This window comes from Strix aluco, chromosome 5, assembly GCF_031877795.1.
Source record: "Strix aluco isolate bStrAlu1 chromosome 5, bStrAlu1.hap1, whole genome shotgun sequence".
Lineage (NCBI taxonomy): Eukaryota > Metazoa > Chordata > Aves > Strigiformes > Strigidae > Strix > Strix aluco.
Genome location: NC_133935.1, coordinates 20,385,445 through 20,400,043, shown reverse-complemented (window position 1 = coordinate 20,400,043; position 14,599 = coordinate 20,385,445). Strand labels below are relative to the sequence as shown.

Genomic DNA, 14,599 nt, shown 5'->3' with positions numbered 1-14,599 from the left:
CTCATTTTATGCTGAATTTATTCACAAATGAAAGAAAAAATGTTCTACAATGGCTTTACACTTTATCCAGTCATGAAACCTATGTTTGGAGTAACTTCAACAAAAAGAATTACTTCAAATTTTCACCAGCGTCACTAAATGGAGTTTAGCCCAAATACCTTTTTTTCTTTTTAATCTATTCAACTGAGAGAAATGGAGCTGCAATGGTTTGGGGTTTTTAATCCCAAAGTGGATTACACAAACAACAATTTCATCAAAGATTTTTTACAACAAGCCTAGTATTACTGGTTATATCTTATTATTAAGGTAAGCATTCTTCAAAGAACCGTATGATTGGAATCTCTTCCTGATATATAGTGACATGCTATTTGCTGGCTGCAGTGAGAAGAGTCAAAATGAAAACAAAAATACAAACACGTTTTTTTTTTCCTCTTGTCTTTATTGATTTAGACTTCAAAGCTACAGCCAAAAATAGTGCATCTGTAGAAAATTACCACACATGGTATCAATACAGCATCATCGCATGTTTAGAATCATAAGCACTTGACAAATCGCAAAGGGAACATCCAATCTAATCTTTTGGCAATGCAGCCCATGAACAGGGAATACAGGGAGAAGGATTTTTTTTCCTCCAAAAAGAAATATTTCTGAACAGGAATGAAAAGCCTCTGTTAAAAAATGAATTCCAGTCACCACAGAAAACTCATGCTGGCTCATTCAAGACATCAACATACACTGTGGCAAAGTTTGCATGGAATGTCAAATGGTACACAGAAGCTATGACTCTGCTACAGGTACAACGCCGTCTTCAGCACTTTGTACGCCATTGAGATGGTCGCTGCATACCCAACTGCCCAAGACAAACCTCTGCCAGGCTGAGGAAGAGGGATCAAGTATGCAAAAGTGTGAACGATCCTAGCCCCAGCGAAGATCCTGAAATGCAGCAAGGCTGTGGACAGCTCAGGGCCACTAAGAGCATACAGCAGTCCAATGCCAAGAAATGGGACAATATTTTCAAGGTCATTCAGGTGGCCTCTGGGGAAAGAAGCAAAGTTGGTTTACAATGTTATATTTTGTTAAATAAACCACTTCAAGCCTCATTATTCTCCAGCATCTTCAAAGCATGCTACTGTTAAGGCCCTACCACAGCTGTTGGCTTCCTCTGCAGTGGGGACTTGATTCAGCTACTGAAATGATTTTCACGTTTACCTGACATTGCTCTGGTCTCTCTTGCCGCAGCCCATATTTTTAAGCCTCTGATCTGCTGTATGAAAGGTTTTCATTTTTCCCCAGGATCTTGGTAATATTAGGGATTTACATGAGGTATATGAGTGCACCTGAGTGTGCAAGAATGCAAGGAAAGGCAGGGAAGAAGACAGATAGCTGGATTTTTCTTGTAGCTTCTCTCAACTGAATATCAATTAACTGGATGAGTGTGACTGCAACTACTAGACTTCATGGCCCAGATGGTCTATTCCAATCCCATAAATTCAGTTTGTAGTCTCCATAAAGAAAATACGAAATATCCTATATATGAAACATTCTATCAAATCTTCATGAAGTTCAATCATCTTGGAGAATGTTATTTTTGAGCATCTAACAGGTGTGACAGCTTTTGGTTGATTTTCTTCACTACGAAGCACTAAAATAGCTGAAAAATGTTTGAAATTTTGAAACCATAATATGATTTACTAAAAATGTGTTGAGACTGAACTCCAGATCTTGAAGTATTCTTTCACGCCTCTTCCTAAACCTTTCCCGCTCCCTTTACCTCTTTAGATAAATTATACTTCCAGCCAAATTTACTGATTGAAACAACCTCTAAGCCTTACTAACTATGTCAAATTTCACAGCCAACTAGAAGCAGAACATGGTGCTGTTTTGCAGCTGCTTTCTGAACTCATTTATCATTACAAGGAAACATATTCTACAGCTTTTCTATTTTTTTTCACCAAAAAAGTACACTGAAGAAAGTAATGTCTTTTCTATACCCATAAACAGAACAAATTCCAGTCACTTATATAGAAGAGAAGCCATCCTAAATCTATGTGACATTATCTGTTGCCATGAAGCTTGCAAAAGAAAATACAGTAAACTTCCGTTAAGAACCAATCATGGGAGGAAAAAATGGATGCTGCAACACCAATGGAATAACTAGAACCAAGCTGCCTTACTAGGTCTGGGGAAGTCTGACCAACTCTGCAAAATAGCAACACAGGATTTGACAATACAGTGTTTTAAAAATCTAAGCTGTGTAAATGACTCTGTGAGGTGGTTGTCATTTCTCTAATGTAACAATTTGAGTTAAAATGGCATCTGGTTGTAAAATTAGTATCAACTTAGTTGTCCTCTTAGAATTTACAAATAGAAAGAAATTACTCTTCACCAAGAAGTGCCCATTTTTAGGTAACAACTAGTAAATTAAACAACTAAGAACTCCCTGAACCACTGAGAGGGAGAAAAGGAAGGTTCAGAGTATCTTCACAGCCTACTGCGATTAGACTCTTCTTTCTCAGATTTTAATCCAGAAGAGACATACAGAAATATACCAGCCTTCACAGAACCACAGTCATCTGCATTTGCAAGTATGCACTGTTCTGAAATCAGAGCTTATTTTCAAGATCTTCCCAAATGGTGGTTTAAATGAGAACAGTTCATTCACATTCAAGTTTTTGGTATAAAAATATGTACAGGAAATAAACTGTTAGCTTCATTAAGGAATAATGGTATGGAAAGCATTCCATTAAAGCTTTTCTTGTTAGTACAGATTTATCAAACAGCATCTCAAAAGTTATGATTTTGGTAACAGGAAATTTTGCCACCAGCTAAATAAAGTTAAATAAGCTGCAACATGTAGCCCACTGAACTACATCTTACATTCTACCACAAACCTTGCAAAACAAATACACAGACCACAGGTTGCACACTGCCATACTATTAATAGCATTCTTCCAGAAGGCTGGTCAACCTTCCTGTACAACTGACACGTGGGTGAGTAACCTCAACTCAGTCCAGCAAAAAGAGCACGGGCTTTGATTCCACTCTGTACAATTTGCCAGATTAACACTCTCATTACAACTCTGGAGTTCCATGACTTCAACACAGTTTTACTCCTCTTCCCGTGTTATTTCCTTCACACTTCAGGAAAAGATGCAACTATTGCAACTGGTGTTCAAATTATATAGAAAGCTGATTTATATGTAATTATACTTAACGGACACTACTTCATACTAAACCAAATTACAGTCATATTTTACAATCTTCTCACCGCTTCCTCCATGCATACAGGATACTATCCAAGAGTTAGTTATTATAACCAGACAATGACTTATTACTTTTAGTATGCATGCTGGCCGTTTGACTGTGGAATTGTTTGTTCATTTAAACAGATTAACATATTAGATTACTACATAAAGCAACACAAAACACACAGAGGTTTGCCAAAGAGAATGGGGTGAAATTAATTCTTTGATTTAGTATTATTCTGCTATTTTAAATAATTTTTAAAGACTCCTACAAATTACCTGCGTACACGTTCAACATCTGGATCAGTCCGCAGGTATTTTTTAGCACTCTCGCCTTTTCCAAATGATGCTGTATCTTCTGGGTTGACAAATGCCTATTTCAAACATAAACGCACAAGAGAAATTAGAAGCTAGAATGTTTCTTCTAGTCGAGGTAGCTTGCTATAAAGGTCACTCTTTGTACTAATGCCTCTATAACCTCACATAACTTACCTGAAGTTAAATGCACAGGGAATAACACATTGTTCACTGCATTACTGTTCTCTTGAGTCTAGCCTTTATGTAGCTTGCATGCTGACAAATTAATGTAATGTAATTTCTGCATGTAGATAAAGCCTTCTTGTAAGATGGACAAGCACAGCAGATGACTGATACTCAGCCTGAAGTAACGTCAGTGGGCTGAAGGAACATAGGGACCTGGAAGGTAGAACTACTGTCCGTACTGCCTAAGTCTCTTTTTCACTATTCTTGACAAATTATCTGAAAGCCCTTTTGAATCCCTTCCTTCTTCAGAAGTCTCTACAGCAATAGCATCCGAGACACTTATTCCCATCCTCATTTGTGACCAAATAAGTTTCTCCCTTTCCTCTCAGGTACAAATTTTTCCACTTGTATGACCCATTACTACCTCCAAATACTGTAAGACACTACTTGAAAACAACATTTAATTCAGTTAGTGCAGACTGCAGTAGATCTCTCCTGGCCGACACATGTAGTAACACATGCATTCTGTAGACTGTTCAGGCTGTGGAAGTATAAGTCAAGAAAACCTTTTGACTTTAAGGGAGCTACATGATTGCTTTCTGAAGCAGCCTTGATCCCTTTCTGTGAAATATCCTTGGCCTCAGAATTCTGGAAACATGTTATCAGTATCAGCATCAGCAACATTTTACCTTCTCGTGCTCCACTAACTGCTTTTCTCCATTTTTTCTTTACATTTTAAAGACTTTTTTTATATTAAATAGGAAATAAAAATGACTTTACTAATTTGTCTGTCTGTCTGTCATCAAAAAATCAAGTACTCTAAATTAATGAAGGCCCTGTGTCACCTGCATAGATATGGATCATAACACGGTATGAGCATTAATACAGGACTCCACTGGATCTACGTACAGGACCAGTACAGCTGATGTGCTTCCACAAGAACAAAAGGAAGTAAGGTTATGACAGAGACATCTGGGTCCTATTTTGAACATCCAGGACAGGCTGTGTGCTCTACTCAATCTTCAGCTGTGCCAGAGACCTAGAGAGCAATTAGAAGCCAGCAGTAGCTCAAATGCTGTGCTATTAGGACCTCATGAGCAACAGAACAGTTCAGCTCTTGAACCAAGCAGGAACAAAAAGCAGCATTTCAGCAAAAGGACTGCAACAAAATCCTTGAAGCACACACCATCTTGCAGAAGCAGATCTCACTAGAACAGCCATATGGGGCAACCTCAGGGCTCTTTCAACCCAGGACCAAGTGTTTCCAACAGTGGCCATGAACAGATGCCTAGAGACCAAGAACAGGGCAAACACAACAGTGCTTCCCATAAGCACTCTCTCCTAAGCTAGATGAAGCTTCTGCATTACTTAGTAAATCTCAGTGAATCTTTCATACACGTATCTAGCCTACACATCTATCCATGTAAATTTTCAGCCTGCCTCTCATTCTAGAAAAAAAAATATATATTTTTTTTTAGATAATGACCTACTTGCAATGGGAAGGCTAAAACATTAGGGAATGTAAAGAGCTTTAGAATTACTGGATGAAAGGGTTATAGATGCATAAAAATCCACTTCATACCCTCTCTTCTGACCCTAGTAGTTGGTTATTCATGTAACATTGCTCCATATCACACTATATTTGCTTTATAAATTGGGTACCCTGGACACCAGCTTTTGCAGAAGACAGTGGAAATCACAGTTGTGAAAAACTCTTATTTAGAAATAACAGAACTGTTTTAGAAGGGTAGAGTAAGTCAAATGTAACTGTAAGATACAGTCTCATAATTATCTTATAATTAGGTTAAAGACATCATCCATCTGAGACCAACAAAGCACCAGCACACCAAACTGAGAATATCATTAGAGGAGGGAGGAGGAAGAAAAAGAACAGCACCAGTATTTGAAAGCTGAAAAGAAAAGAAACACCTGTGATATCTCCGTATTTCAATACAAATTTCAATCTATTCTACCAGACAGTATTCCCAATTTCTTACCTTTCTCGTGATTCTGAAGTATGCTGTTATAAGACTCATTAGCATCATTTTTAGAAGAACAATAGTTGTATAGGTAGCATAAGCTCGGAAGACTTCATTGTCAATTAACTGGGTCAATTTAGCCATTTCTCCACTTCTCACTGACAACCTTTAAAAAACATTAAAGTTAGGCTAACATCACAGCAATCCAAAATTCTGACAAGACTGTCAGAATAGCCTTTTTTTTTAGTATCACTGCAATAATTTTGCCACTGTGAAGTTTATTTTCAAACAAATTTATTTTTCCTCAGTTTATTTTCACAATGGCATAATGTAGTACTTTGAGAAATTATATTATCATTTAATATTTCACTTCCCTTATATCTGCTTATTAAACTGTCAAAATATAAACCACCAAAATATTTAATGTAATAGCAGAAACAAAATTTGGTCACAGAAATTAGTACACTTTTAAATAACACAAGGAGATAGGCCAATGTTAGACAAATTCAGTTGAACTAGTGCATTTCCCTAAGCAGTTACCAGGATAGAAAGAGTGTGATGACATACTATACATACTGTAGTGTTTAAAGAGGAAAATTAGTATTGCCTACCTTTTTTTTTTGGTAAAATGACACAATTATAATTGCACTTCAGCTTTCAAACTAACCAATATCTTCCCACCCAGCAATAACTTGTGATCAAACTGAGTTAAACATTTTTCTCCTTTGACACCTTGTTCTTAAAAATTGCTTTGAGCATGATTCACAGTCAAAGATGAAGTTGTAATGACAAAAAGTAGAAAATTATTTAGGCTTTTATCATGGGAGGTTTAAGTTAATGAAATCTGTTTCCAATGAGACCACACCAAACACAAACTCATAATTCTATGGAGGTGCTACCTTTTATCAACAACATAAAGTTAAGAATGTGATGAGGACTGAATGCACATAAACTGAAAAGCACATCCCCTTGCACATTCAATTTGTGCTCTGCACGAAGCAAGGCTTTTGCCTCACCAAGCGCTTCAATCATGCACCTAATGAGTAGGAATCCATAAAACCGGTATGTCTTTGGTTGAGACCAAAATAAATGTAATTTTTGTTATCGTTCACTTATTTCCTGATATAATTTTAACAATAGTAATGAAAAAGTTAATATTAACTTGACTACAGCTCTAACAATCTCTCATCTTGCTTTCAGCACGGAGTCACTGCCAGCTATAGCCAACGAAGGAAAACTAGATGTGCCAAGAGCAACAGAAGACTCTTGCTTTGAAGTCACGTCCTTGGTGGGGAGGTGGGGAAGTAAGCAGCTGTTTGCTCAGTGAAACAAATCTAGCCTTGCCCAGACCTGTCTGGCTGTGGTGACAGGATTTTGCTCCCTCTTTTATCCTTTCTAAAACAGTGCTTAGGTCACCGGGCCAAGCACTGGGTCTAGGGACTATGGGAAATTCAGTACAACTCTCCCTCGTCTCACATTACAGTTCTCAAGATAATCAGCCAGTCAGCAAAGATTGTTCTCAGCAACTAACAGAAACCGCAATTTTTAACTTTGTATCACAACAGAAAGCCTGCATAGTTTCACACCACAAAAATAAATCCATGGGTTTGAAGCATTTTTTCCTACTGGATTGTAAGGCTATGCTGAAAACACACCCAAAATCTATGCAAAGTCATGAGAAACTGTTCATGAACACCTCTGTGTTCCTCCCACGTGAACTACACATTTATCCATGTTCCCTACTTGTAGGGTTGGCCCCTCCAAACTCTCATAAAGCCCAGGCCTTACTTTCACTATGAAAAGGAAGTACACCAAAGAATGAATAGTTTCAACAGCAGCAGAAATGCAGAAATAAACCCCACATACTAAAACAGCACAGAGCTTAAGGGGATATTCTTACTAAGACTACAAACAGCCTGACCTGCAAAGGTGAGGATGCAAAAATCCCGTGGTGCGGATGCAAAACCCGGGCCTGGTGAAGTACACAAGTCTAGATGTCACGTAAAGGGTCTTAAAAGCCTTGAAGTGGGTGATGATAAATCAGCTGCTGTGCCCTCGGCCGGAGCACAACTACGCTCACGTTCCCGTCCCGGGTGACTGCCTGCCTCAGTGTGCAGCTGCAAGCAAAGGTATCAGCGCTCGGACGCCCATTTGGTGTTTTGTTTGTTAAAACGCAACTTTACAAACGCGCTCCATGCACACTTCAACTGCTGCGGCCCAGGCCCCGCGTCCTGCCGCCAACTCCCCTTTCGAAACGCGCAGGCCCCGCGGCAGAGCGCGGCCGCCGCCGCTCCCTCGCCCCGGCCCCTCCAATTCGCCCGCTGCTGTCACCGCGCTCCTCCCGCACCGCAGGCAGGCCCCGGCCCGCGGGCAGCCCCGGAGAGCTGCGCCCGCCGGCCGCCGCGGGCACCGGGACACCCCCGCGCTGGGCCACAGGCTTCAGCGCCCCCTGAGGAAAAACGCGGCCCCGCGCCCCCCCTCTCCGCACCCGCGGAGGGTTTCGCGCCCGGAAGGCGGCACGGTGGGGCGGAGGGCAGGCCGATCTTCCGCCCCTGCCCGACAGCGGGAGCCGCCATCGCGCAGCGCCCACGCACCTCGCCCGTGTCCCCTCGGAGCGCGCACACACCGCGGCGACCCCGCTGCTCCCGGCCGGGTGCTGAGCCGCCGCCCGCCCCGGGGCACGGCCCGGCCCCGCCTCGCCTCGCCCCCCTCGGGCGCGGAGGCGGGTCCCGGCCCGCCTCGCCGTAAGGCCTGGCGGCCGCTACCGCCCCCACCAAGCCGCTGTCCCCCGCGGAGTCGCTGTCCCCCGCGGCCCCCGGGGCCGGCGTGGGACGGGCACAGCGGCGGTCCGTCCGCGCGGGCTCACCCCGGAAGAGCAGGGTTCCGGCCCAGGCCCCAGCAAACGTTACCTGATGGGAAAAGAAGGAAGACCAGGAAGAACAAGCAAGAAAAAGTCCTCCTCTCTGAGCACCCTTGGACTTTGAAACAGAGACCAAAGATTGTGACGCAGACAGGCTTCGTTAGAGATGTGCCATGTCCAGCGATTGCACAAACTCCCAAGCAGGCTCAAAGCTTGCCTGAAAAACTATGTAAAGCACCCAAAGTCTCAGTACTTTGGGTCCCTGCATTGTTTTGGTGGATCTGAACTTTTACCAAAGGAAAAGCAATCTCAAAATGCTTGCATTGCCAAGCCATTGGTGCTGTTCCAATCAATATGCATCATGTTGCTTTGCAAAGCATAACACAAAATAGAGGAACTTCAGGGCTGGCCACAGACTTCTTTGGGTGCACTGGGATGTGATGAAAGGAGGAAACCTGGTGTCTGAGCTTCTTCAGAGAAAATTGTGCTATTCCCACAGCACTGCTCCTCATAACTAGAGCAATGCTTGTGACTAGGCAGCTCATGATAAACAAGAGTGAAGAAGATAGAAAGAAGTGTACTCAGGTGCCCAGTAAGGATCTCAGAAATAATCCTAAAGATGTGTACAAAGTCAGAAAGGGATCCAAATTTTAAAGCTCCATCATTATGGAAAAACAAGTCTTTGGTACGCATAGTAAGCGTTCATTGATGTTGCTTAAATACCTGTGTGTGCAGCTTTAAGACTTAATAATCTAACACAGCAAAACTGGTTTGAGCAAGGACTGCAGTATCAGAACTGTTTTTAAACTATGGTAGAAGTCGTGTTCAACAGCATTTGTTCTTGCTAAGGACACAGCAAATAGTATTTCCATTGAAGTCAACAAAACAACTCACATGAGCATGGATACATCCCAGGGAATGGATTTATTTTTTAAAAAATGAAAGCATTTCTGCAGCTCATAACTTACTTCAAGGCAGGAATTGTATCTTCATAAATTTTTGTACAACACCTAACACATAATAAATCCCAATCACATAGTGTAATTAGTGTTATTGAAATAAAACTATAATTATTTTCTATTACCACTTTTTTTTGTTTGTTTGGCATTCTAATCCTTATCCAAAGCTAGTTTAAAAACAAGGTAAACCTATTAAGTTAACAGAGTTAAACTGAATCCACATTATTATGCTTGAGAAAAAAAGCTCGTTATTGATTTAGACACAGTTCTCAGAACTAGGCTTGGAAATACCTCTTGGAAATACCCTTGGAAATGGCTGTTTTCATTACTTGTAGGTAGGATATAAGGAGAAGCAGAAATGCAGCTAGAAATTCTCAAACATCATCCTTTCCTGTGGATTTCACATTCCAGTTTTACAGATTCTGGCAGTTTTCATTGATTTACGTGACCTTAAAAAATGCCTCTGAATTTGGGAAGGCTTATATGTTTGCAGTTTTGAATTTTGAGGCCAACATCTTATTAATTTTTTCCTTTTTTTTTTTTTAATCATTTCTTATCATTTTTTATCATTGAATTCCCCTAATTGTAAGGAAGGTACAAAGAGAAGATATGATGACAGGAGGAGGACAAGAAGGGAGGGAAAAGAAGAACGAAAGAGCAAATAAAAAGAAAAATAATAAAAAAGGAAAAATAAGAAAAAAGGGAAAAAAAGGAAAATGTTAAAAAATAGAAAAAAGATAAAAATAAAAATAGAGAAAAGAACAGGAGAGGAAGGCAAAGGAAGGGAAGGGAAAGGAGAAAAAGAAAGAAAAAAGGAAAAGAAGAAAATAAGGGAAGATGAGAAAAAATATTAATAAAATAAAAGATAAAATATAGGGGGAAATAGAAAAGAAAAGGAGAAAAGAGAAAAGAAAAATAAAAAGGAAAGACAGAGAGAAATGAAAGGGAAAGAGAAAGAGGAAAAAAGAAGAGGAGTCTATTTCTTGCAGACCCTGGACCACTTAAGAGTGGGGAGAAGTAGAGTGCAAAACTGGGGCCATAGTCAGTAAAGCAGAAGTGAACTTGTGCTCAAGGTCTATGTTCTCAAAGTTCAGTAGCAGCATAAAGTGCCTGTAGAACAGTTGAAAACTGCTGTGATCTAAGTGAGGTTAGATACATAGCTGTGGTGATAGTTGCTCCTGAGGGGCCCATTCTCACAGTTCTTACTCATGTGAATTGTCCCTTTGATGCTAATAGGATTACTCTTGTAAATCAGGGATGCAGTATCAGCCCAATGCCCAGGGTTATACTGATCATGAAGGGCTTGAACTTGCAAACCTCATTCATATGAGCAACCCTTTTTCTTGACAATTTTCTCATTGACCTGAAGAACTATCCATATAGCCAGAGACAGTAGAATCAGGACACAAATTTAGGGTTAGCGTAAAAGTAGGAATACAAGAGTTTTTCATTTAACCTCCAGCAAGGAATAGATACTCACCAAGAAGACCAGATAAGTGCAATCATTCTCTTTTGACTGCAGGGAAGGCGGGGGAGAGGCATGTATTGATCAGCCTTGTTCCATCCTGTCTCCTTCTCTGGCTCCATTTATTCACCATAATTAGAATGGTAAAGAAGGTACCAACAATACATTTTCACCACACCTGAAGCTTTTGTTCACCACCTCTTTGCTAATATAAATTAGTTGTTTCCTCAAATAGCTCTTCTGTAAGATTGACGAATTACGCCTCCTGCATTAAATAAACCAATGAATTACAGGATAAAACAAATCATGAACACTAAGACTCAGTCCATATTTTAACTTAAAATCTGAAATACTGTTTAAATGCCAAAAGGAAAATGTTATAAAAATGTTTAGTATAATGGACCGGAGTCAGTTTTTGTGCTACTCCATTAAAACCTACACCCTCTGGTTAGAAAGCACTTTCACTATATCAGATGTTGACACCTATGTAATTTCACTGTGATTCACATGCTTCTGCTTCAGAAGATCTCAAACTACTGTCTGGTTTCTCTGGGGAACTGCTCCAAAAACAGCAGGAAAGGGTCTTTCTTCAGTTAGGAACACTTCCTGCTGGGTATAGTTCAGTGAGGGCTTCTCTGGCGTAAGATGCCTTTTGGTGAACTTCTAACTCCAAAACAGCTGTGTCCATCCCTCCGTCTCTTTTATTCATGTCACTGCTTGGAGAACAACAGTTCTCAGTATTGGAATTTGGAGGTTTTTTAGAATTCCAGCTGCTCACTTATGAGACGGAAACAGTAGCATATAATTTAAGTGACCACTCACAGTGGGTGGTGACCAACAAGCAGTGAGAGAAGGTGAAAAGATACAATCTCCACTAAGCACAAGAGTGGTCATATCTTCTGACTGTCTGCTCAGTTAATACATTGTCCAAAACCCCCACAAAGCTTATTTACTGGTCATTTAAAGAGACTATGTGTAAGGTTATCCTCTAAAGTTGCCTACTGTCTTCCATCAAGTAGCACCATTGTTACAAGGAACGTGCAAGACAGGGATCAAAAGTCAGTATGTGGACATATCATAAAAAATACTCCAACATGTGAAAAATAGCTATAGGCTGTCGCTCTACACAGCTTGATGTCCCAGTTGAGGAACAACTCAGAAAGGGATTGGTGGGCATATAGGCAAACCTTTTCAGTAGGTCTATATATAAGCACATCATGGACCATTTTTTGCCTTGATTCCTCTTTCAGTGCATATGAATACTGCAGCAATGGTCTCTTTTCTGAAAATAAGTCTGCCAGCACAGAACCACCTTTGCAGCTGACAGTAATGCATACGTGGTGAGGTATTTAAAGTTCCATGCTGTACTGAAGGGAAAAGGGCATTAACCTCAGCTTTTGTGATATTATTTGATTGTACAACTGTTTTTATTAGGAAAGCAAGATATTGTATATCATTAAAGGTCATGAGAGAGTTGATATCATTATAATGCTCAGATATGACAATAAAACAGATTTTGCAGACACCATAGTTACTTTCAAACTAATCCAGTGAGAAGAGTTATTTGTTAAGCATTATTAAATACAGCTTGCAGAACAAAATCTGATCCTTTAAAATAACACTGAAGTAGCAGGAGAAAAATATTCATCATAAAAGTGGAAAGGTTATCAAGTTTCACTTCACAGATTGAACAGACAAAGTATACAGAGCAAAATTATTTTTAAGACATTGAGGCTTTAATCATTAATAGAAGTGGGTTTTCCTTGTCATTGTACTACTGCTCTGCTCTAGAGGCACAAGAAAATTATAAGCTGAAGACCAAACTGGAAGATTTCTTGCTACAGTGCCACTCCAATGTGCACAAGAAGGCTTACAATCAGTTTGAGTGAGCTACTGAGAAGACACAGATGATAAAATGTATCTATCAAGAAGTTGCCAAGGTATCTCTGTAGAGAAGAGATTCCTGGAAATAAGCAAAAGCTTTACAGATGTTGGAGATAACCTGTAAACATACAGACCTGGTATGTCTGTAGACAGATAGGTAAAGTTACAAAGTTAACTTTTAAAGTGCTCCCAAATCATACTGTGAGGTTTTTATACTTGTGTAGATGTAGGTATTTATGTAAGACAGTGAAAGAGCCAGGCCCTGTGGATTGAAGCAAGTTCATTTTTCCATGAGGGTACTGAACTGTTCTATGATGGTCTGAACCTTTGCTCACAGTTAATCTTAACTGGATTCATATCACAGTTGAATGTCAACAGGCTAAATGGTCCTGTCGCTCATTATTAGTCATCTGAAATTGGAGTTTCTTAGCACGTTGTATATAGATCACTGGTGGGATGTGAGCTGCGTTTAGCTAACAGAGCCACTTTTGCCTGGCAGTGTGGAGATGCTTATGAGAGCTGAAGGCAGTCAAGGAGAGGTGCACTCCTGTGCAGGTGGCTATTTTTGAGGAGTAACCATCTGGAAGAAAGAACTTAAGAGTTGCACATAAGCAAGATATCGATCAGTAGTAATCCCCTGTCCTGTCAATTGTCATGTATCACTGATCAGGTGGTAGGACTGTGGGTAGGATTCTGTTGGAAATACTAGATCAGAGGATGTGGGGAGAGGAAAGAGGTGCCCCAGCTTTTGGGTATCTGTTGTCATCCTGTAGGAAATGAAGGCTGGAGATTCCTGCCTTCAGCAATTCAGCTGTCTCCAACTCACAGCTTGAAAGAAGTTGTGTAATGAATGCAGAGTGAGTACATGCTGCTCAGTGAGGAAAGAGTACCCAAAATGTGCTTGTCTAGGAGTTAAATTTGTGTGCAAGTTGTTCTTATGTAAGGGTTGAGGCAAACAGTGTAGTCAATGTGAGCCAAACATCATTGTTTTAAAAAATCAATTATCTGCAATTATAAGGCCTACTCCAACAGTACCTATGCAGTATGCAGAACCTTCCCAGGTAGCATAGCTATTTTTATTAGCAATCTCCCCAGCTTTCTGTACAGAGCCAAGTTTAGAGTCAGCAAAATGACTTGGAACCAGCACACTTTATCCCCAACAGGCCAACCAACCACAATTAAACTGTATTACCATACGTTAGGCTTTAAAGGGGTTCCTTTACTGAAGTATAAAAGGCTGTAAGGAGAGACAGAGAGGGAAAGGAGAAGACAAACATTTCACACGTAATGGGTTAAAGTCCTCCCTGATGTAAGTCCATTGACTTCAGTTGGCTAGGGATGACTACAGACAATTCAATATTTAACAATCAGCAAGTTTTGCTTAGTTGGCAAGAAAAGGAGCAATTTAAGGTCCAGAGCCTTCCCTGTGCTCTTTCTGTCTTCCTGAATCTTCATTCGGTTGCAGTAGCTCTCTGCTAGCAACAACGACACTCTGCAGGGTTGGCTGTTGGGTATTTTCTGCTGTGGTGCAAGGTTACTCCTCATGGTTTTATGGTGCAGCAGTAGACTTTAATAGTCACCTGAGACAATTATTCAGATACTGTATTGTGCAGTAAGATTGCTTTTGAACAGCTGCAGAAATACTTAGCAGAGATACACTCCCTAAAGCCCTGGGATGGGAAATAAAAACAAACCAACCACAGCAGCAAGACAAGAGTCTGTGT

The 14,599-nt window shown here is 40.4% G+C and overlaps 1 protein-coding gene across 2 annotated transcripts; it reads right to left on the bottom strand.

Moving 5' to 3' along the window:
- Window positions 1-418: 418 nt before the first annotated feature.
- MGST1 (microsomal glutathione S-transferase 1) lies at window positions 419-8,436 on the bottom strand. Of its 2 annotated transcripts, XM_074826298.1 has the most exons (5): window positions 8,302-8,436; window positions 7,629-7,824; window positions 5,726-5,873; window positions 3,525-3,619; window positions 419-1,035 (listed from the first exon to the last, which is right to left on the bottom strand). In XM_074826298.1, exons 3-5 carry the CDS (start codon window positions 5,849-5,851, stop codon window positions 789-791), a joined length of 468 nt encoding a protein of 155 aa, XP_074682399.1. In that variant the 5' UTR covers window positions 5,852-5,873; window positions 7,629-7,824; window positions 8,302-8,436; the 3' UTR covers window positions 419-788. The 2 variants fall into 2 exon arrangements, with proteins under 2 accessions (XP_074682399.1, XP_074682400.1); XM_074826299.1 differs by lacking the exon at window positions 7,629-7,824.
- Window positions 8,437-14,599: the final 6,163 nt, after the last annotated feature.